A 22541-nucleotide genomic window follows, 5' to 3' on the forward strand; every position below is an offset into this window, starting at 1 on the left:
CTAGCTTTACCTTGGTCAACATGGCAAGCAATCAAGGTCAGCAGACATCACCACCAGCGACAGCACTCACCTTTCCTCCTCCAGTTCCTGTCTGTGCTTCCTCAGCAATTCTTGCTGTAGCTCCTCTTTCTCCAGGGCATGCATTTCTGCCACCCTTTTCAACCGCTCACGGAAGTCACGTTCTAGCTCTCCCTTCTCTTCCTGCAGAGTCTGCACTAAAACTCTCATCTTTTCTTCCACCCAGACACCGTTTTGAATCAGTTCTTCCCGTTCTCGGCTAAACTTCTCGTTTACCTCCTCCAGTTTAACTCGAACGTCTTCTTCATGTTCCTGCCGGAGTAATTCTTGCAGATTTGCTTTTTCCTCATTGAAGCTTATTTGCAATTTATTTTTCTCATCATTATGTTTACAGCCAAGCCTCTCTTGTTGTTCTCGGAGCACTGCCGTTTCTCCCTGCAGTTCTGCAATTTGGTTTTTAAGGCCAATAATTTGCTTTTCCATGACATGCATCTCTTCAGCATACTTCTTCCTCATATCTTCTTGCTCCTTTTCACAGTGGATTTTTGTCTCATCTAGCTGCTTTTCATAATGACTCACCTACAAGAAGGGAAATAGATTGATTCGTTTTCTACAAAAATATAGAAAGATTTTCTACAGAAAATGTTACATATTCTATAGAAATGTTATCTCTATATTATATATTTCTAGATACTCTATAGCATATTTTGATTTACACATTAGCATCTTACATTGGTTTCCCCTGCAAAGAATGATAAAGTGCTCAGCTTAATTTCTTACTGGAGTAAATATGATTTTCATGTACAAGCCAGTGAAATTCATGCTTTTCCATTAAGCAGATTTGTGAAAGCAGAGAGAAGCCATTAACAATTTAAGTCCTAATCCACTTCACAAATTGCAGATGGACTCCTTTTTATTTCACCAAGTGCTTTTTCAAAAGCATTCCCAAGTTAAGAGGCAGTGAAGGGCTTTCCCTTTAAGAAGGTTTTGTCTCATGTTTCTCTGCAAACTGTTAAAGAGAAGTTATGATTTTCAGGGTAATATTTTGTTGCTCCCCCCTCATTCCACATTGCTAATCAGGGCAGGGAGTTGTCGGCTTTGTCAATGCAGTGTCAGTGCACTTGCGTTATGCCATACTCGAAATGAATACATGTATAATCAGCTCATATCTGGAGGTGGGTACTGGTATAGCAGGTGCAAGGGAAGCCTGCAAGGACCCTCTGCTTCTGGTCCTGAACCAAGTCGCACAGAACAAGCCTGGGCACCTCTATATCAGTGCGTGTGACCTGAGAAGGGTAGGTTTTATTTGCTTAGAAACACCATAACCTTCATGCAGACACTAGTGCGGGTTGGAGGTGGGTGTCGTGCTGTGCACAAAGCTGTGCTAAGCTAACTAGCCCTCCCAGGGCTGGACACAGTGGGATGTGCAGGACACCCACCCCAGGACAGGGATGGGCCACTCTGGGCCAGCAGACCTTGCTGGCATTGCTACCCAAACCTGGTTTTGGACCCAGCGCAGTACATGTGCGCTGAGCTGCCCCCAACCTCATAAGCCTGTCTCGTTCCACCTAGAGCCAGGTATTTTGGCACACGTGGCAAGATTAGTCTGCAAGCCAAGAGATCCACGCCCAGAAGATGGGGACCTGACTGCACGTTTTCATCAGGACAGGTGTTGTAACAGTAGAGTTTCCATCCTCGCACGGCACAGATCACATTTCGACACCACCAGGCTGCACAAGCACAGCATTTACCAACACGGACTCCCGCTGGCAGCTTTTCTAACCCACAGTTATTCCACACCAGCGTGACTGAAGCGACTAATTCAGGTGGACCAGGCTTTCAGGACAGGAAATGCAATACCGCATCCGAAAGGCTCACTCCTTTCACCAGCCAGTGGGCAGCTATAACGCAGCATTCATTCATTCAGCCCTCTCCAGCGCTGCTCAGGTACAGAGCGATATGCAGAGGGAGCAGGGAAGGTAGAGGCTGGCCCAGATTCACGGAAGGGTCATAATTTGAACAGAAATACAAAACAAAGTCCTTTTCCCAAGACCATCCCGCTCGTAGGAAGAGACCGGAAGAGTTCTGAAGTTTTGTATTAAGTTAAAGTAGCTTACTGTGTCTTCAAGCTCCTGCTGGAGGTGATGTACATCCCTGTCATGTTGCTCCTTCATTTGTTCAATAACCATCTCTGCTTCTATGCTCATATTTAATGGGTTACAGTCTTCTGATCCAAGTCCTTTGAAAATAATTATATATATTCTTGAAACCCAAAGAGCTACATTTTCAGCTGAATTATTTCATCACTTTTTGTTTAGGCAGCTACTACAGCTCGCTCAAATTCCAGTCGCACATACCTAGCTAGAAACTATAAACATTCATTTTAGCTTTAATTATACTACAGCAGCCATACTCCACCTAGTATTAAATAGCAAAATGGAGGTGCTGTTCAAGGAGTCTCACTGTGAAGATTTGGGAAGGGTTACGTAATTGTATCTAAAAAGTTACCATAAATATCTATAGATAGAAGTTTGCCATATAGGAAATACATTTTACCTTGGTCAGGCTCAATGCCACTATTACTGTGATTTTTAATATCCATGTCAAACTCTTCCGACAGTGAGTTTTTCAGAGAAGGCCTGAACACTTTGCCCTGAGCACGATACTCTTCCAGCTCGGACTGCAGCTCATCTATTTGATCTTGCAACTCCTGAGGGAGGAAGAAAAGCAGCCTGAATGAGACAAACCAAGGCAAATGAACACCCGTAACCAGCCTGCCCACTAATGACAAGGCATTCAGGAGGCAATTACTGCAGGTAAAGCCTTGCCAATAATATTTTAACAGTCACTCTCCTAGCAGCAAAATACCACCATCCTTCTCCAGGCTCCCACCTGTGCAAGTGGCACAGATGTGTTTACGCACCGAAACAGCAGAACAGGCTTCAGATTGAAAACATGCATAATGTTTCACATTCGAAGCACACCATGCTCTGGTACCTTTCGCTATATTCCTTCTCCCATTATCTTTTTATAGGCAGCAACTTAGGAACATTTTGAACATATTCGAGAAACACCTCAAACACCTTTCTACTTTGAAAAAAAAAAAAAATCAAATCAACAGCAAAAGATTGAATTGGGAAAGAGATATCCTCATTACTGCATTTGCCATCTGGTACTTCTGCCCGCTTGCCAAGCAGAATATCCCAAGCGTTTGTGCCAAATGTGATGCACCGAGTTCAATGAACAGTGTTTACTGAGGAAAATGAATCCATGAATGTGTTTAACACAGTTTGGCAGATTTGAAAGGCTCAGAAAAATGAGCCTTCGAGACTGATTCAGATCAGCCAGCACTCAAAAAATCAGTTGCATATTCAAGCAAAATCTTATCCAGACGTATTAATTTAATTCAGCAACTAGTTTTAGAAAAATCTTTGGTTTTAAACTGCAGCTTCTTAGCAGAGCTACTGTGCTGCTTCAAATTACGCACAACCTTTTGTCAAGATAGTCCTTTACTGAACAAAAAGGATAATGCAGAACAGATGAGCTGAATGCGTATGCTACGTAACCGTAATAGTCATCAGAAAATAGATACGTACATAGATACTTTTAGGCCTACCTTAAAGTACTTGGCTGCACAAGATTTGTGAGGAGGAGGAGAAGACAAGCTTTAAGTTTAGTTTTATTTGCCTAAAATACTACTGTTCTAGAAACCACCAACAGAACTCCTATACATCGTATTCCTGTTGTTAATTCTTGCATCTCTGACTTTAAACTAGGGCAAAGCTATTTCACAAGTCAGAAAACAGCTAGTGCATAACCATGTATTGAGTAAGCTAAGTTTACACCCGCTGATCAAAGGAGGCTCCATAAACCCTACCCCAGTCCACCCTCAAGGCACCTCATCCCTTCGCTCGAGCATTTGCCTCTGCGGAGGGGGCTTTCCCCCATCCAAGAGCTTGGGTTAGCGTAAGAAAGAGTCATTGGGCAGGAAACAAAGCGGCAGTGGGGCATGCGTGCTGCTGCTCTTGGCCGCAGTTTCCAGCGAGAACATTTTCAGTGAACATCCGTACATCGGGCATCAGTGCCGAGTCTCCAGTCCCAGAGCCCAGCTCACCCGGCACTGCAGCTCGTACTCGCTTCTCATTTGCGCCAGCCGCTCCTCCTGCAGGAAGAACTCCGCGCTGCTGGGATCGAGATCACCAAACTGAAAAGCATGAAAACCATCCAGTTACGCTTCCTCCAAATACCCCTGCTTGCAGCCAAGATGCAATTCTTCAGCAGTCTTGCAGCCTTCTCCCTCTTTCCTCTATTTTATTTTTTAATATAGAAGCTCTGCTTCCCTTCTGGTAGGGGACAAACAACAACTTCCCTAGCAAATACTAGCTGTTATTTTCACCATAGTTCTTATATCAGCTACTAACTTTGATTCCACATGATACCTTTCTAATTTAATATATGTAGAAAGTAACTGTAGTTTGTTGAGATAAACAACTCCAACCTTAAAGTCTGGAATATCAGGCAAAAACCCCAGTATACATGCATTTGTCTATAGACGTGCATACACAGAAATGCCTTTTCAGAAACTGATATTCTGAACGGTTTATTGTAACCCCACCATGCTCATATTTTCACTTCCATTTGCAGCTGAAGTTTAACCGAGTAAAGATGTCTGCATTTAACAGCTTCCCCAGAAAGGACCTGCATACTGGGTCTATCCAAGTCTGTCTACTGGGACAAGAAAAATCCCTGCAGATTTGTGGAGTGACTGTTTCGCTGTAGGGCTCTACTGTCAGTTAATTTAACACTACACCTAAGCTGAAGCATCAGTAATTTCCTTAACCGGAGCTCAAGTCAAGCTGTCTATACGAGCTGAGTACGCTGTGCAACTCGGCACCCTGGCTTGGTCATAGTTAGATAGCTCATTGACCCAAGAGCCTCCTGCTAGTAGTTAATTTGGCATCTCGAGTGTAGTAATTCAAGAGAGGTTTAATTCTGAACACGTAATGGAAAGAGGAGGGACTTACCTTCTCAGCCAGGACATTTTCCAAGTTCCTCTGCAGTTTGCTTGCCAGACTTTCATACTCGGCCAGTTTTTCTCCAGTTTCCAACAGCTCGCTTTCCAAACGGCTGTTTTCCTAAACAAAACCAAACCCACCAGCAGCTTTACCATTTACTAATGTTTTCCTTTTCAAAATGCTAACTCATAACAGCCTTCTGATCAAGTCACAACATTAACAATTTCTGCTAGCGATAGGAATTGCGAATTTGTTTTCTATCATCCATGCATGCACCACTCCTCTTGTCACATTAAAACAAGATGCTTGAAGCTCGGGCTTGCAAACAGCCTACAAAGCATGCACTGCTGTATCCCGCGACTCCTCTCAGTTTTCCTATCACTGCTTCAGAAGGAATATTTTACAGTTTTCCTAGCACTCATGGGATGGCCAGTGCCTTTAAAGCTGCTCTCCTGAACATCTTTAAAAGGTATATTACCTCCGTCTGACTGTCAGGACTTTTGAGATTGTTTGTAAGACAACACCGTTACCTTAACTTTTGCCCAGTTTAAAAGATTAAGTCAAGTTAAGGTAAGGCAGCTGTCATGTTCAAAAAAGTCATTAGGCAGCAGATCATTTTTGAAAGGGAATAACCGCAAACTTGTTTTAGAGATTTTCGAGGCAGTATTTTAAACCTTGTCAAGATGCATTATCTGCTAGCTGGACAGTCAGGCTGCCAAAGCAAAACAACCCCTGAGCGCTGTACCCATGCGTATTCTGCACACAACGGCAACAGAAATCCAAGGAATAACCTATTGAGGTGACCCAAAAACACAGATGCGCCTCTATCTTGCAGCTAAAATTAGTTTCAACTAGCACAAGATGCAGTAATAGATCATCTCAACAAGCACTAAATTGCAAGCGCTCTTCCCCACTATTAGGCAGCCTGGCCTTTTGTGGGAAAATCCCGTTTGCATTTAGTCCCGGGTACCTTTAGGGAAAGGGTGAGGCGGTCACGGATGTAGTTCTCCTCCGTTTTCAGCTTTTCAATCTCCTGCTCCAGGTCCAGACGCTGTTTATTAGCCTGCTGCAGAATTTGCTCTCGCTCTTTCCGGAGCTCATTCTTCAAAGCCGCAATTCGTTCTTTGTATTCCTCATCCAGCTTCCTATTAAGGCATCAAAGGTAAGGAAAGCTCATGAAAAGAAGTAGGCAGCAAATATCGCTGTGAATTAAGCTCCGTGGCAGTCATCACATGTGAAGCCATCTGCTCATATCAGCATTGGCACTTACCAGGCTGAAAAGACTGCTTGGGAGAAACGCAGCAATGCTTGGATTAGTAGTACAGACCAGCTACGTGGTACTCGGGGAATTTTAGATATGCAACCCGTGGTCTGGTCAGAGATGCTGTCTTAGGATTAAATCTGATTTTTCTGCCACCAGTGTAATTAATATTTTCAATTTCACATCAGCACACACCACCTAACTAGGAAGGCAAACTGAACACAAGGACACCAAGGTGACCAGAGCAAGGGCTGAGATGCTGAAAGAGAGATGGAAGCTAGGACCAGGTCTCTCCGGGACCTGCAGAAGGGTCTGGCAGGTGGGGAAAGCACAGAATTGCTTCAACTTGCCCAAACACACAGTTCAAATCAAGGACAGGTCCAAACCAGCTTTCAGTTAAATTGCAAGTACTCACACGTCTCCCACCCTTCCCCCCAAGCCCCTACCTCAGTTACTGAGTACCTGCAACACCAAACACCTGCAACACCAGGTAGGACACGCAGAAGTGACTCATGCCCTGCGGCTGGCCGTCCCCACCAGCCCCTGCGCAGAAAGGGCCGGACCGGCGCGCCGTACCTGAGGTTGTACTCATTCCGGCGCTCTATCGCAGCATGGTGGTCGTCAACTTCAGAGGCCATCAGAGATTTCAGTCTTTCTGCTTTTTCCAGGTCTGACCGCAGCTTCTCTTTCTCTCTGGCCACTTGGTCGACTCGCTCCCTACGGCAAGCACAGCCATCCCGGATTAGCGCTTCTTTCCCAGCTCCCCCAGACTCAAAGAAGTTGCACACAAGAGGCTCGTCACAGAGCAGAGCAGCTTGGAAGGGTCTCTAAGGGGTGCTTCATCATCAGTTGTATTTGGTCATTAGCTGTGAACTTGCACATGTAGCTCCTCTTAGACCTGCCTTGATATCCCCATACGTCTCACTGCTTGAGCGTTCAGCGTGTGAACTCGCTCAGCTGCTGTCTAGCCCCCACTATTGCAGGGCTATGCCGTTTTGCCAGGCCACCTTCTGCCCCATTTACTTGTTCTTATCATTTTATTACCTTTGCCACCATTTTATTACCTTTGCCACTTCATTCTTACACTACATCCGATCTGTTTTTAATCACAAGCTCATAAGATTTGCCATGTGGGACAGCTTTCTTAACGGAAACTTGGGAACAAACTCCGCAGACTGAACGTAAAAAGGTATTTAGACATGGAGGCCTGAACAGCACGAAGCCTCATCTCGTAGCCATGCAAGTGAAATGGGCAGCTTGCAAGCACGATGACAAGCAGATAACAGGACATGTGCAGTCTTAATAACTAGCAAGAGTCATCTCCAGTACGGCGTCGAGGTGGAGGCTCAGGCTGATAAACATCCAAAGGTGGTATTCAAAGGAACGCAGCACAAACCGGACACGCTAACAGCTGGAGCTTGTACGCGTGGCATACAGGTGCAACAGTTAAACAAGAGGTTAAACAATACAAAACCAAAGAGACTGCGCTTAGAGAACTGGTTAAATGTCTGTACAGGGGAGCTATGACCCAATTCCGCGGACACGGGCTGTTGGCAGGGAGATACTGCTATGCACTCTTAGGTCCCCTGCACACAGCATAGTTTCCCATCTACAACACACTGCGGATTAAAAAAAAATCCTGCATGGCAAGTCCAGTGCAAAGTCAAACCACGTGTCTGGGTATGGCTGAGGTTAGTTGCAAAGACACAAGATCAGACAGATTTAGGAGCAGACAGCGATGGCCAGGAGGGTTGCAGCTACTCACAGTGGAAAAGCCCTACCAAGAAGAGGCCTCCAAAGTAAACAGGAATCTTGTACACCTTAAGGGTTGGCTCAAAAGCCTTTCCACCGAATCTTAAAAGTCTCTCCTGGGACCTCTTACAAAAGAGCACAAATGAAAAAAGGAGATGCATGGCATTTTTGTAGCTCACACACCCCTCTGTCACATGGCAAAACCTCCGTAATACTAGAGCAAGAAACCATTTAGCATTCAAGGTACTGCTTGTCAAATTGCACCAGCCTCAGTCGTAACAGATTTGCGTTCCTCGGCCATTAATGACCATTTCCAGACTGGAGAACAGGGCTGGAAACAGCCTGCTGCTTTGATTTGTTTTTGTAGGCATATTTTCCTGTGATAGTTGGCTTTATTCTGGTGTTTTAACTGTGCAAAACGAAATAATGAAGAGTTCACAGTTTCTGACCAAGAAAAAAAAAATCAAAAGCTAGACTTCCCGTGAAACCGCAGCGCTGTGTCTGCTGCCTGCTTTGAGACGCATTACGAATTGCGATTAATCAGTTGCTACTTAAGCTCCTGCTTGGCAAAACGTCCAAGAGGGCGGTGGGGAAGTGGTGGAGACGGGAACCCTGACAACTTACAGCAAGTGTCTTATCTCCGTTTTGAAGCTCGCCAGCGCTGCTTGATAGATCCCATTCTTGGTTATCAGAAGCTCATTTTCCAGAGCCAGCGTCAGTTCTGTCAAGTTGACCTTCCCATCCAAGCTGAAATCCAAAGCCTGTAAAACAACGAGTCCTTGGAACAAGCAACCTTTACCTCTCTGCAGAGCTGAAGGCATTTATATCTAAAATGACAGAATAAGCTGAGGAGGCTCCAAAAAGATCTTTGCTTGCTGACGAATCTGCTACGAACAGCTTTTGGGCCATTGCACAGGCACAGCCCCTCTGCTGCCTTCCCACATTAAAGAGCTGCTGCCAGCTCTGAAGATGGAAAATAGCATGACTGTACCATAAGATTAACAGGGAATAAAGGCTATGCCTGATTAAAAGTATTAATTCTATAGTGGGCTTAACTACTCCGGCCTTTTAAAATACTCAGATGGTGCAAGGAGGTGATTGAAAGCGATTATGTTAAACAAAAGCAAGTCTTGTAATACAGACAATACAGAAGTCTTATAGGAGATATTTCATAGAAAAGATCTCACCACCTTTAGGAAAAAAAGCTTATTTTTAGCGACTGTGATGGTAATTTCCTTCAAAGCCTAACTCAGCATGAGCACAAAACACCACAGTCAAGCTAGTGGTATAACCGAAGGGCTCCACGCGCTCAAGCGCACGCTGCGTAAAACACGCAGTAACGGTAAAGCAGGCAGAGCAGCAACTAGAGCAACCAAACAACAGATAAGTTAGAGGCACACCGTGCGAGTCTGGTGAAAATAAGCCTGGGTTCTCAAACCTCACTGCATGAGCCTGAACGACGAGTGTGTTTTAGCGCCCGAGAGCAATGATAGAGTTTTGGATCAAGTGTTTACGGCAACCTTAATGTCCAAAATCCACATGGACATTAAGTGCCGAGAAAAATGCGTCATCACCATTGCTGGTATCCTGGAGAAGTTCCAAGAACAGACACATTAAGTGGTCTTTTAGCCTGTCCACAGCTTCGAGCGAGGCAGACAGGGAAGGGGGTCACTTCAGATATCGGCACACCCCATTTGCGGCATTACCCTCTTACTCTCCGTGTAATAACACACTAATTACTGGGCAGGTTTTCCAAGTCCTGTCCCCCACTTCAGCACAGGCGATAATTCAGGTCAGCCCCGTGCTAAAAGCTTTGCAGGTGCAGCTATCAAGCAAGCTGAAGGAATTAGGTTGCTTTCGACAGATATAGGTGACCTCTGCAAGCTACGCTGCAAGGCACATTAAATTTTGTCATCAACTTTTAGCTCTCTGGGATGCATCATCATTTCCATAACAACTGGAAATTCCCAAGAACAGCTACACTCCCACTGGGAATTTTAGGGGGGGGGGGGGGGGGAACCCAAACCCAATTCCAAACTGCAATCCAGAATGCCACAGTAAAACAGCCAACCCAACGGGACAGGCAGGAGCCGCCGGGCTACCTTCAGGATCTCGTGGCTGTTCTCGACGCCCTCCTCGTGCCAGGTGTCCAGGATCCCCTCCACGCAGGCGTAGCCCATGCCGTCGTCCAGGCTGGAGAAGACGCGGAAGCCGATGGTGCTGGTCATCGCCGACGGCGTGGTCGTACGCCTCCCGCTCTCATCGAAGGACTGCCGAGAGAAGAGGGGAGAGGATGCGACCGGGCGCAGGCAGGACCGGGTGTCTGACTACCCGGGGACGAGGCGAGCTTTGAAATGCGTTTCCCTAGCAGTGCTCCAGAGATTAAGGATTAAGGTCTGCTTTTCCTCACAGCCGTGCAGAGAGCTGTCAGGAGGACCGCTACTGACCTTGGGACACTGCAGTGTAACCCAGCGCTTAGGATTTAAAATAAATCCAAGGAGGAGCAGCTTCGGAGCTGTCCTCGATGCTGGTAGAGTGTTTTCCCCTGCGTAACGACCAGTGCAAACCACTTTGGTTTTCAAAGCATTGCCTCCCCGGGCAGGGTGCTGGGAGCGCACATTCGCTTTCGTCACAGCCCTTTGCTTCCAGGCAGAGATGGGCAGCAATCCTCAAACTCTGGAGTAAAATATCAAAGATAGCATGGGACACGCACGCCCACAGCCTTCACGCCTCGGGCCACCGCTCTGCCCGCTGCATGCAACGATTTGCACTATTTTTCCATGGCACCCGGCTTTCCAGATGAGCTCCCGGCACATCTCCCGCATACTGCGAGCGCCCGGCGTGCAGCTGCCTGCCCTCGCCGGGAGCAGTCCTGCCCGCGATGCCGACAGGACCTCGGGATTTACACCCCTCCTTCCCTTTCCCCGGATTAGCTCCTGGGGCCCCAGCTCAGCTGGAGAACCGCTGGCCAAACGAGAGCGCAGCTTCCTCCGGGCGACGCTGCCCGGCCGGGGACTTTCCYATTTTAACAAAACGCTTCTGGCGTTTCGAAAGGGGAACTTTGGCGAGGGGAAGTCCGGCGCCGCTCATCCGGCCTCCCCCGCGGTGAGGGGCCCGCGTCTGCGGCGTGCATCGGAGCGCCCTTCCCGTCTGCCGCAGCGCACGCGAAGCCAGCTGCCACGGTCCCTAAGAGCCCGCAGCACCGCCGGCCACCAGCTGCTGAGATGACACCTTTCCTTCGAGGAAAAAAAAGGGAACGCTGGCGGAGAGGCTGCTTTTAACCAGTAAAGGACCTAAATCTAAAGCAGATGGGACATCCTGAGCGCCAGCAGATGTACGGCAGGGTTTGGGCGGGAGGCTGACTGTACTCCGAAACATTTGGACCTGACTCAGTGTCCTTTAACCAGCAGACTAGCTTCACTCCTCAAGGAGCTGTAAGAGTGATTTTTTTAATACTAGCACGACATGGCAGAGTTGAGATAGGGATGAACAAAATCCCTTGGAAGACTTCAGTTGTCACCCATTGCTAAAAGCTTATTCAGTCTGTTCGTGTCTCCGTTATCTCATCTCTCGCCACCCTCACGAGACCTACGAGTCTGCTCAACGCTTCTCCAGAGCGTTGGTTCCTCGCAGCTCCTCACCTGCATGGAGAGGTGCCTCTTAAGCTGTCTATATGGAGTCGATGCAGAGGGTGTAAGTGACTTCCCATTTTTAAATAAGCCGTAGAAGAAGTCTTCCACGCTCATGGTCCCATCTTGCTCCAGGTTATGGAACACCTCTTCAAGCACCTGGAAGCAGCAGGGGATTAAAATCACATCTGTTACAGCCAAATAAAAACCACCGCAGCATCACAATTAGGCACAGCAGGCAAGGCTTGATTCCCTAGATCTTTATAAAAAAAAGGAGGAAAAAAAGGAGTAAAGCAAACAGACCATAAGAATTACCGCAGATACTGCACCATCACAACACCAGGAGAGCAATCATCTACAGATGATGCTATCATATAGCATCATCAATATATAGGTAGAGAAAACTGCAGAGCCACATACACTGCCAAAACCCTGCCTGCCTGGGAGGGCACGTAAGCTCCCAGCTATCTTAGAGCAGTTCTGCCTCACAAGGCAGCGTGAAATAACCCGTTTCACTGTGCTCTCCAGACCAGGTGGCCTCAGGAATTCGGTGCTGGTCAGTGTGAGAAAGCGCTAAAACCACAGCAGTTTGTGAAGCTGCCGAACAAAGCAGTAAGTCACCACTAGGTTACAATAAATGTGCTTTAGACTTCAGGGCAGTCCGCCTTTTTTTCTTTAATTAAGGAAGAACCAAGCTTATTAGGATGAGAGACATTAAAATTAATCCCTTCCTATTCCTTTGCCTTCAGTTTCTATTTTTTTCCATTTTCAGATTCCCCTTGTAATATCCTGAAAACGTTTTGTTGCAAATGCTGCAAAGGAGTACCCACTCAGAAACAAACTTTATGAAGAAAATCATTAAAAAAATGTTATTTTAGGATGTAAAACTTTTTTTTTAATATAAAACCGAATACTAAATTGACAAGAGAACATTTTATTAAAAAAAGCAATTTACTCATGGACTCTTTCTGCATCACAGAAGTAGCCCTCAGGCCTTTGCAAACAAAGTCAAAAGCAACCATCTACGAATATTTTACTAAATACCTACTTCCTAACTAGAACATTCCTGGGATTAAGGAGACACGCCGAGAATCCGTGATACGTTTTTAAACAAAAGTTCACTCAGGGGAGGACACTTGCCCATTACAGTGCCAGTAAGGCTGGTAACTGCCTTTTATGAGAGCAGTATCATGCATTTGATGGTTCGAAACCCATAAACTCATTGGAAAACCATGAACTGGAGCTGAAACCTGCTTTCCAAATAGTGGAAGTTCTGCCAGTCAGCACTTTCTTTTTAGGCTTATGTGCGACAGCATGATAAATTTTGCCAGGGTGCATAAAATCCAGGAGCAGGTACTGATGCTGGTGGGACTTTGGGCAGCCCCGGCCACCCTCACCCCGGCGTCAAGCCCCCAGGGCCGCTCACCTCCGCGTCCATGTTTTGGAGGCCGTACTGCTCGCAGATGGAGACGAGCTTTTTCCTGTGCAAGTGGCCGTCCCTGGCGACGCCGAGGTGCTCGCAGACCTCCCGCAGCTTCTCCTCCACCCAGTCAGGCGCTGGCACCGCGGCGCTCTGCGAGGCTGTCAGGTCATCCGGGTTCCAGAAGCGCAGCTGGCCTGAAACACCAACCACCCTGGTTTAACGGATTCATTAGCAATTATCAGTGCAAAAGCAATCACGAGGTGAGCTGGGGGTTTCGTGAGCTGCACAGGAGCTACGTCCTTGGTGCTTATGGCCAGGTCTTGGCCCTCAGAAGCCTTGTGCACTGGAGCATGTTGTCCAGAGGTGTGTGGAGTCTCCATCCTTGGAGATATTCAAACCTTGTCTGGACACGCAACTTGCTCTAGGTGACCCTGCTTGAGCAGGGGTTTGGACTAGACGATCTCTAGAGGTCCCTGCCAACCTCAACCATTCTGTGACTCTTTTTGCCTTACCCCATCCAGCACAGAGCACAGTTGTAATTTTGGGGTACCACAATAAGTGTCAGCTGGGCAACGCTACCAGACTAGCGAAAGGAGCGGATGGAGGACAGCATCTAACCTGGATGCTCCATCACCCAGCCAGGCAATGCCTCCATCCCAAGCTTGGAGAAGGCTGCAGCCAACCCACAGCCCCAAGGGGCTCCGGAGACACAGCTGGAAGCCGGAGCCCGGCGTTCGCTGGGATCGAGGGACAGGACAGAGCAAGCTGTGCGTCAGCACGGATCAGCTTTCGATTATCCGCAGGAGCCGATCTCAGGCAGCCGCTCAAGTTCTCATCCTCAGCACAAGCTTTGCCCCCAGACCAGGCTGCCCGCAGCACCTGCGCGCTTTGAGTGCAAACAGCAGCGTGTGTTTTGCTCTAAGTACTTCCAAACAACTCTGGGGGAAAAAAGCCATCAGATGAACACGTTTCCTCTACCCCCAGCAAATACCTTGAGGGCAATCTTATCCAGCTGGAAGCACTTACAGACCCATTAGCTACGAAACACTCAGAGCCTTCGCAGCTGCTTGGCCACCCCCTTTTATCCTCTACCTCGCCCAAGAGGCTGGTAAAGCAGCATTTGGAATTAAAAAAATGGATCCCCTTGGAGGCAGGAGGGGTTGGATAGCGACTGAAATACGGAAAAAGGTCTTGAAGCAATTAAGTCCCAGAGCCTGTTCCTAAGGGCGCTGCCACGCGCAGCTTCGCCCGCCTTCGGTTGCGTTGAGCCCCTGCGCGGGCTAATTTGGGGGTCTCTCCCTCGAGCACCCCTGCGCGAACCAGCCCCGTGCAGCAAGTCTTTAGCCATCTCCCAAACTGGAGCAGGACCCTGCTCGGTCCCCCGCACCCTCCCGGCACCCAGGAGCCCGGCCGTGCTCCCCTTGCAGGAAAAGCAGGGAACGAACGATTAAATCGCGCTGACATCTAGTGACCACTGCGCTCCACTACATCCAGCAGCATCCACCACCCAGCTCAGCCCCCAAAGCAAGGGGGGCCCTGTCCTGGCTACGCTCTGGGGCCAAGCAGCTCTGCCGAGGTCTCCCAAACCGTGGGAAGCACGTGGAGAAGCGGCACGAGCCCCTCTGGAGCCTTCAGCCTGGCCGCGCAGGGGCTGGGGAGACACGGGGGCGCAGGCAGCTTCGTTCCTGCCTCCAGCTCGTTTTCCTTTCTAGTGGAGGCAGCATCTTCCCTCACCTCTGCCCTACACATCCCGCAGCGCTGCGCCGATTTTGACAGCAGCTGGAGCTAACTGGGGATGAGGCAGGTTAGAAACTGGGAGAAGGGGAGCTAGGGAGGGTGGTGGCTGCTGTGAAGCACTGAGACACGGGGCAGCCCAGCTCCTGCTCTGCTCTGCCCAGCCACGAAGCCTCCACGCTTGTGGACCATCTCAATAATTCCCTTTGGTTATTTGCTTTCCAGCTGCGCAGATGAAACAAATGCAGGTGCTCGCTCTTACCCTCCGCCTCGTATTCCTCACTGTCCTGCGTCTTCCAGTGCTGAGGAGAAAACAAAAGATTCCCAAGTTATTATTATTCCGAGGCATCACCCACATGAAAGAGACTCCACAATCAACATCAAACGAGCTCCAGGATTCAGGCGATGCCGCGAGGCTTTCATCTCCGTGGTCCCCGCGGGCCAAGCTATCAGCCCAAGGCTTTTTGATGATGCCTGCTTGCGGCACGCAAGGTGTTTCGGCGCGGATGCACCCCAGCTATCACAAAAGACTCCCAAATCCTAACAAAGGACACGCAGGAGGTACGGTGGCAGATCAGAGCAGCGTCCGGGAGGTCAGCGGGGAGAGGGGAAGGGAGGGGGTTTGCTGTTTTTAAGCCTTCCAAGCAAGCCATCCCACGTGTCTCACCCTGCCGGGGTGGCAGGGAGGGCGAGGAAGCATGGGAGATCCCATGCTGCATATGCACACTACCCATCTCGGATGGGTTTGGGTTAATCTTTTCCTTATAGGCACCATCAGCCTTATTTTCCCAGCGCAGAACAACATGGAGCCCACGTGGCCCTGGTAGGAAGGGGTGGAAGACACTAGCCTGTGAACTGGGCCACTTTCCTGCTGGGACACAAGCACAGCACGCGCTTCAGGTCTCCAGCGTGCACAGCACAGGCAGTTTGAGCGTCAGGGCGGCTTTACCACGCGCTTGTCCGACCCAATTAAAGCAGCACGGGTTCGCCCACGCGAGGCGTTAGGAAGCAAGGGCTGCAGCTCCCAACGGCCCTGCAAGCGATGCGGTGCCCCGTGCGGCGGGTCCTGGGCGAGGAGCCCTTGGTATCAAACCCAGCGTCCAGGGCACCTGGGATCACGCATCAGCGGCGCGTAATTACGCTGCAATGAACCCGCTCACGCGAGCACGATCAGGACATCTGCTCCCAGAGCATGTATGATCCGGGGAAATGAAGCTTCSCCCGCTTTATGCTTCCCATTTCGACAGGGGGGGCACCCATCTGCCTGCACTCGGCTAAGCCCACTCCAAAAAGCCTTCTCCAGCCCCGGCCAGGACCAAGCCAGGCTCTCCGCTGAGCTAGGCAGCGGAGAGAAACCACCTTCTTTGCTGGTTTTAAACCATCCTGCTTCTCCACAGTGATATCACATCAGCTCATGCAGCCCGAGGAGCGGGGCAAGAGCCCCAGCCCGGAGGGAGGGAGGAAGGACGAGGGAGAAGAGGGCAGCAATCCCCCTGGGCAGGCGCCCACCGCGCTGCACGGCTCCCGGGCTTGGAAAAGCCATTGCACACGCCACCGGCTGGGAGCCGCTCGCAGGTTTATTTAGCCTACATCACTCGAATGATTTACCGCGCACCACGCGGCAGTCTGCAGTCTGGGCCACCCTCGTGCCGGCGGATGGTATTTACTCAACACCCGATGCCCAGCAACAGCGACTGCTATTTCGGCAGCAGCACGGGCAGATGTTCCTTCCCCGCAGCTCGGAGCGGATRCTTAGACGTGCACGTGACCGATGGGTTTCAACTCAAAGTCACCCAGGACATAAAGGGGCTCTAAATCATCATATAAAAGTTCAATACGTCTCATTCAGATTACGGCRAAAAGCCATTAATCTGCAGCGTTGCCAGGGAAACTGGATTAGGTCATTGGAGGATTTTTTTTTTTTAGCTCTGCTGCTTGCTTCTGTTTCACCATCTCCTGGACCGCAAAGTGGCAGCGCCTGTGCCCCTGATTCCAGGGGGGGACCACAGCCGAAGAGGGGACTCCGACCGCTCTCCCAGCACAGATTCAGGCAGAAATGGGGGAAATGAAGGGAGCAAGAGCCCGGATTTCCCCCGCCACGGGCAGGAGTGGCAAGGAGCTGCCCAAGCCAGGAGYTGCATGCAGATGTGATCCTGGCCGAGCAGCGGGGCACCCCACTGGGGACARCRGCAYRTARGGGACCAYRTCCCTACGTACGGTCCTCGTTCATCCCCCTCGCATGCTTCCCAGGCAGCGGGCACTCTTCAACTGAGGAGCAAGCATCTCTTTAAAACATAACCCGTGTGCGAGCACGTGAAGGCCAGCAGCTCAGGAGCAGGGCTGGAGCTTGCAGCTCCGGTAGATGTTCTGGGCAAAGCCAAGAACATATATAAATACCGCACCGAGCGCTGCGTATCTGGGCCCGGACAAGCGCTGCTCTTGCAATTCTGCACCATCGAGGTGCCGCGGCGAGCGGATCCCCAGTTTGCCGATGAGCCAGCAGGGAAGCTCAACACACCAAGGCAGCAGGTGCCACCAAATCATCACCCRCGGAAGCAAAGCAAGCAGCCCGCGTCCCGATTCGTACGCATCCGTGCRGCGCTTGCAAGCGGGGCCGCTGACCTGCCTTGGGGTCTTTGCAGATAAGCAGCATGGGGTTTTTTTTTGGGGGGGGGGGGTTAAACGCAACTAGGCCACTTAGCTCTGGAAGCTCTCGCTCCAAGGACTTGCTTAGGGGGGGAAAAAAAAAGCCAAGAATAACCACAGCACACAGCACCGTCATAAATCCAAACGAGCAGAAGAGGCTGAATAGCRCGCGGGCACCCGCCGGCTCCCGCGGCGGACGCTCGGCCCGGCGCCTTTGTGCTCCAGCTGGACGYGGGGCACGAGGCAGGGATTTGGGGAACGCATTATGCGGGCAGACGCGCGCCGCGCCGGCCCGAGCGGCAGATGGCCGGGGCTTTCAATGCTCGCCGCCTCCCGGCTCCGAGCCGGGGCGAGCATCTGCAGCCTGCGCCGCTCGCTCGCCGCGGCCTCGGCAACCTCTCCCACCCGGCCATCTGCTCCAGCGAGACGGACCTTTGTTCGCCACCAGAATATATTGCTAATTAAAATGACGGTCAGGAGCGCACACTGGGCCTCTTCTGTTTTGCACATGGCTAGGTGATCCCTCGCGCTGACGTTTACAGCTCCGATTTTTTTTTTTTTCCCTCCCTCCCTGCACATTTGCAGAAAGATCGGTGTGCTCATCTAAGCAGCCAGAACAAAGATCCCTAAAAGACGGCAAATCCCTGCAATACAGCCGGCAAGTTATTTTCAGCTGTAAAGCAGCGCAGCTGAGTCCCAGCAGAGTTGCATCAATGCACGCAGCTTCGCGGGGAGGCAGCACTCCAGCAAGCGATTACGTACTGCTCCTGATCTCCCGAGACACTTGGGCTTTGGGACCCTCGYGGTCGCGCTTTGAAGACTTCAAGACAAAGACTTTCAGCCTCACCCTCCTGGAAGGGTTTACAGGCATAAAAAGCTTTTAGTAGCATTAAACTCGGCTCGGTCGCGGTGCCAGCCGCAGGCTGGGAAGCTCCGACCACCACCGGTTTCCACCTCCCATCTCCAGGTGCTTTCACRGTGGCAGCATCGCTTGTGCCACATCCATAAAGCTGCCGGTCGTTCCCGTTTCGCCTCCCGCTAGCTCGTGTTTTTAGTAACCTCAGACCCATCCGGCCGGGAGGGAGCCAGGAGCCTTGCGCTTGCAGCAGGGTCAGCACCGAATTGGGACCCGGCTGCTCGCGCCTCTTCCAGCTCGGTCTCAGAAGCCTGCAGGGATGGAGGCTGCGGAGCCTCCCCGGGCATCCGATCCTCCGGAGAGCCGGGTGCTCCCCGGCTCTGCAACACGAGCCGAGGCCTGAGCCCTGCTAATTGGCACAGGCTGCAAGCAAGCACCAGTTAAGCCGGTGCCCCAGTTCCCAGCGGCTGGCAAACGCCCGGAGCTGGGGAGAGACCGGCYGAGCGGAGCCAGCGACGTGTTTGTGCGCGCAGCAGGACAAAACTGGGAAAAAGCCATCGTTACGTTGAGCCCGGGAGCGTCGCTGCCGTAGGAGCCTCTGCCTGGCATTTCAGCCGGACACGCTTTCCCGTGCGCCGGGAGGCTCTGGCTCGCGGGACCCATAGCAGCGCGGATAAAGACGGAAGGGGGAGGATTTTGCAAATCCCTCCAGGTTTCGCTCAGGTTGYGATAGCGTTAACCATCCCGTCCACCCGGGGAGGCGCCTCCGGGAGAACGACGGAGCCGATAGGAAACACAATACAGTTAACCACCAATTTAGCTAATTGCCTGACCCTGCGACCGGACTAACCTCTTACCCCCACTTGACAGCTACAGAAGGAATTAAATTTGAGCAGCCTCTTCCCACCAAGGCATCGCTYCCCCGGGGGTCGGGCAGGTTAACATGGACCCCAGGTCAGGGCGGCGCACGGGGCCGGTGCCAGGAGCCRGATTAGCATCCCCAGGGCCGGGCGCAGCCTTGCCAGGAGCAGGAGCACCCGGAAAACAAGCCGGCCCTGGTGGCAAGTCCCTCCTTAGTGCCGGCGGTTAAAGCTCGGCTTCGTTTAGACAACGCTTGGGATGGGAAACCTGGGAACCTGGAGCAAGGCTCTGCTGCGGGCGAGGTGGAGCCCAAGCCGCTCAAAGGCATGCGGGAAAAGGGGAGGGAAAAGGCACGTTACGGACCGTATCGCTGCTCACACCGCCCGCTATCGAGGCTGCGAGCCAGCATCAGCCCCCGCGCGTGCCGACGTGTCCCGCCGGCTTGGGAGAGCATCCGCGCATGCCGAGGACGTGCTCCGTCTGCTCGCGGCCCCCGCTTGGCTAGACGCGGAGGCGGGATGGCAGCCGCCGCCGCTAATCACAGGCTGGCGGCGCTGGTGCTCAGGCACCCGGGGCAGGACGAGGAGGAGGAGGAGGAGAAGGAGGAGGAGGAGGAGGAGGAGGAGGAGGAAGAGGTGCTGGCAGAGGAGACCACAGCCTTGACGGCCGGGAGGCAAGAAGACACCGTGGGGGGGGAAAAAAAAAAAAGCGAAGTTYGCGGATGACRCCCCGAGGYGAGACCCCCAAACCCGTCTGTCCGTCCGCCCGCCCCGCGCTCCCGCTCACCTCCTCGCGGCCGCCGGCGCCGACGTGCGGAGGCCGGGCTCCCTCGCTCGGCGGCGGCGGCGCGATGACGGTCACCTCGGCGAAGCCCCCCGCGGGCGCCGGGCACTCGGGCAGCGAGCGCCGGCCGTAGCGCTTGCCGCCTTTGACGAACTTGGGCTGCGCCTCCGGCGAGGAACCTGCGGAGGCGAGAACAGAGCGCGTGGGTGACGCCGGGCCCAAATTAGCCGGGGATGCAATTAGAGGAGAGGCGCCGCACCGCGCTTGCTTTCGCCGTTTGCCAACCTTACCGTCAAAAAAACCCCCCCAGGACTCGATATTCTTTATTCTTTTGCTGCTTGCAGCGCACMGAGGCAGCGGCGGCTTTTAAAAGTTTTATTTGCAGAGCGCTCTGCTGCAAAATAAATGCAAGAGCGCACCGCTAATAAGGACGGGGGAAGCTGTTCAGTCCCGGGGGCTGCAGCCCCCCSGCCCCAACGCCCTCCTGGATAATATTCCTTCAGATATGGAAGGAGGCTTCAAGCTTGTTAGAGGGGGAAAAAAAATACCCTGCAACTTAGCTATGAATGAATTCTTAGCTTATGCAATGAATTATAAAATACCCAGGCCAAGGAGCGCTTTGATTCTCCCGGCCTCGCGCTCCATCCGTCCGCGCYGCGGCTCCGGGGAGCAAACGCGGCGCCCGTGTTTGAGCGGGATCCGCCGCGGCTGGGACTCGCGCAGGGAAGCCGGGCGACGGAGCGCGCCGATGGGGAGACYGCGGCGGGGCGGGCTGGCGGAGGAAGAGCCCCCGGCGCAAAAGCGAACCTCGTCGCTCCCAYGAAAGCCGGCCCCACGGCGAACCATCGCCGCCGAGCGGCTCCCTCGGAAACGCTAACGTTTGCGGCTCCTCACTCGCCCGTTTATTTTCTCCCTCCCGTGCACAAGAGGGTTGCGGGGGGTTTATTTTTTTTTTTTTTTAGCAGAAGAAAAAATCATTTCCCAAAGTCAAGGATGCACCTCCGCCACCGTCCATCTTTGCAAAGATTTCAGGGAAAATTAGTAATAATGGAGTTATTGCTAAAATACTTGCAGATTTCCCAACGCTCACGTGTTTCCAAGACAATTCACCCCAACAGCTCATACGTTTAAGAAGCAGAGCTGCAAAAAATCAGGTTATAGGTGGAAAACACAGGTGCCTTTGTGCCGTGCCATTGTGCCAGCCGGCGAGGCGGAAGCGGGAGGGTTTCTTTGCCGCTTTTGTTTTCGAGCGCGTAGAGGCCGGCAAGCGATACGCCGCCCCGCGCCGCGTCCACGTGCGCCCCCGCGCCCACGTGCTCGCTTCCGCGCCGCAAGCGAAACCCTTCCGCAGCCCGGGGACCGCGGCCCCCCTCCCCCCCCCCGCGAGGCCGGGGGGGAGCAGAGGGGTCACGCTCGGCCCCCGGCTCGCAACGGGGGTCTGTCCCCGCCGCGGGAAACGACGATGCTTTCAGAGCTTGCAGCGCTATTTCTCGCTTGTGCCTGTCCAAATATCAAAGAAACCCTGAAAACGCCAAAAAAAAAGCACAGAGGGAGCAGCTGGTGCTCCCAGGGTGCGGAAAACTCCCTGGGAAGCTGAGCCAAGTTTCTCGTCCCCAGCCACAACCCATCAGGAAGGCTGGGAAAAAGCTTCTTAAACGCAGGTTTCCAGCGGCGCGCAAGGAAACGGGAGGGAAACGTCCAAGTCGAGGTGCCAGGCGATACAGGCGCACACAGAACAGGCGCACGGTCCACCGGACGCCGGGAAGCGCAGGTCTCCGCACCGCGGCGGGACGGCTCCTCTTGGGACCTGGCACTGCCCTTCGCAAGCAGCTGCTTCCCACAGGCTCCAGCTATTGCGCTGCTAACCCGAAACCCAGGAAGGGGAGGAGGGAAAAAATGAAAAAAAAAAAGAGGGAAAAAAAATAGGTCGAAGCCTCCCTGCTTTCGGCAGCCCTTGGGCTCCGCGAGGCRCACGCTTCGGAGCCGGCATCTAATTAGACACCAGGGTCTCCTCTCCTCTTTCAGCCTTGACCAAGGTGGGAACGAGCTGGCGGCTCATCCCAGCCCACATCCCGCGGGAAAAACCCGCGCTGCAGGGAAGCCACCCGCTTCCCAGCTCCCCCCGCCGCYGCCGTCCTCTTCAGCCGCTCGGGCTCCACGGTTAAGGATTTGCACTCGATTTTCCRCCTTTCTGCGCTAGATAAGTCGTTTCTAAATCCCGCTCTGCCCTGCGGAGCTGGGGACGGGCTGATCCTCGCCTTCCCGCGCGGAGGATCGCCCCCGTCGGCGGCAGGCAGCGTTTTCCCGCACCGAGCATCAGAAGCCRTCGCGTGCCCAAAACCCCCGTTTTCGGGGTGGGTGTTTCGGGGAGAGCAGGGGGCCGACACGGATGTCGCGGTCCCTGCAGCCGCCTGCCCGACGGAGGCATCCCGCCGCCCCAGGATCACCCCGGCATCAACGCGGGCAATTGCATCTCCGGGGCTCTGGGTGTTTTGCAGCCTTTTTGGGGCGGAAAGTTGCCGTTTGCCGGCCGACTTCATTAGCAAGCGCGGGATGGTTTCGA

The 22541-nt window shown here is 52.2% G+C and overlaps 1 protein-coding gene across 2 annotated transcripts in view; it reads right to left on the bottom strand.

Annotated features, from left to right (window-relative positions):
* Positions 1 to 22541, bottom strand: part of NIN (ninein) — a 49150-nt gene that overhangs the window by 22317 nt on the left and 4292 nt on the right. For both annotated transcript variants that reach the window (XM_026056236.1, XM_026056237.1), the window contains exons 3-15: positions 19982 to 20157; positions 15095 to 15134; positions 13102 to 13292; positions 11688 to 11834; positions 10149 to 10316; positions 8671 to 8807; positions 6871 to 7011; positions 6004 to 6178; positions 5043 to 5153; positions 4133 to 4222; positions 2575 to 2728; positions 2136 to 2257; positions 71 to 597 (exon numbers count right to left, since the gene is read on the bottom strand). In XM_026056236.1, the coding sequence (XP_025912021.1) occupies positions 71 to 597; positions 2136 to 2257; positions 2575 to 2728; positions 4133 to 4222; positions 5043 to 5153; positions 6004 to 6178; positions 6871 to 7011; positions 8671 to 8807; positions 10149 to 10316; positions 11688 to 11834; positions 13102 to 13292; positions 15095 to 15134; positions 19982 to 20157 (2179 nt within the window). The remainder of the gene's footprint in view (positions 1 to 70; positions 598 to 2135; positions 2258 to 2574; positions 2729 to 4132; positions 4223 to 5042; positions 5154 to 6003; positions 6179 to 6870; positions 7012 to 8670; positions 8808 to 10148; positions 10317 to 11687; positions 11835 to 13101; positions 13293 to 15094; positions 15135 to 19981; positions 20158 to 22541) is intronic.

This window comes from Apteryx rowi, unplaced genomic scaffold (assembly GCF_003343035.1).
Source record: "Apteryx rowi isolate R43461 unplaced genomic scaffold, aptRow1 scaffold_13, whole genome shotgun sequence".
NCBI lineage: Eukaryota > Metazoa > Chordata > Aves > Apterygiformes > Apterygidae > Apteryx > Apteryx rowi.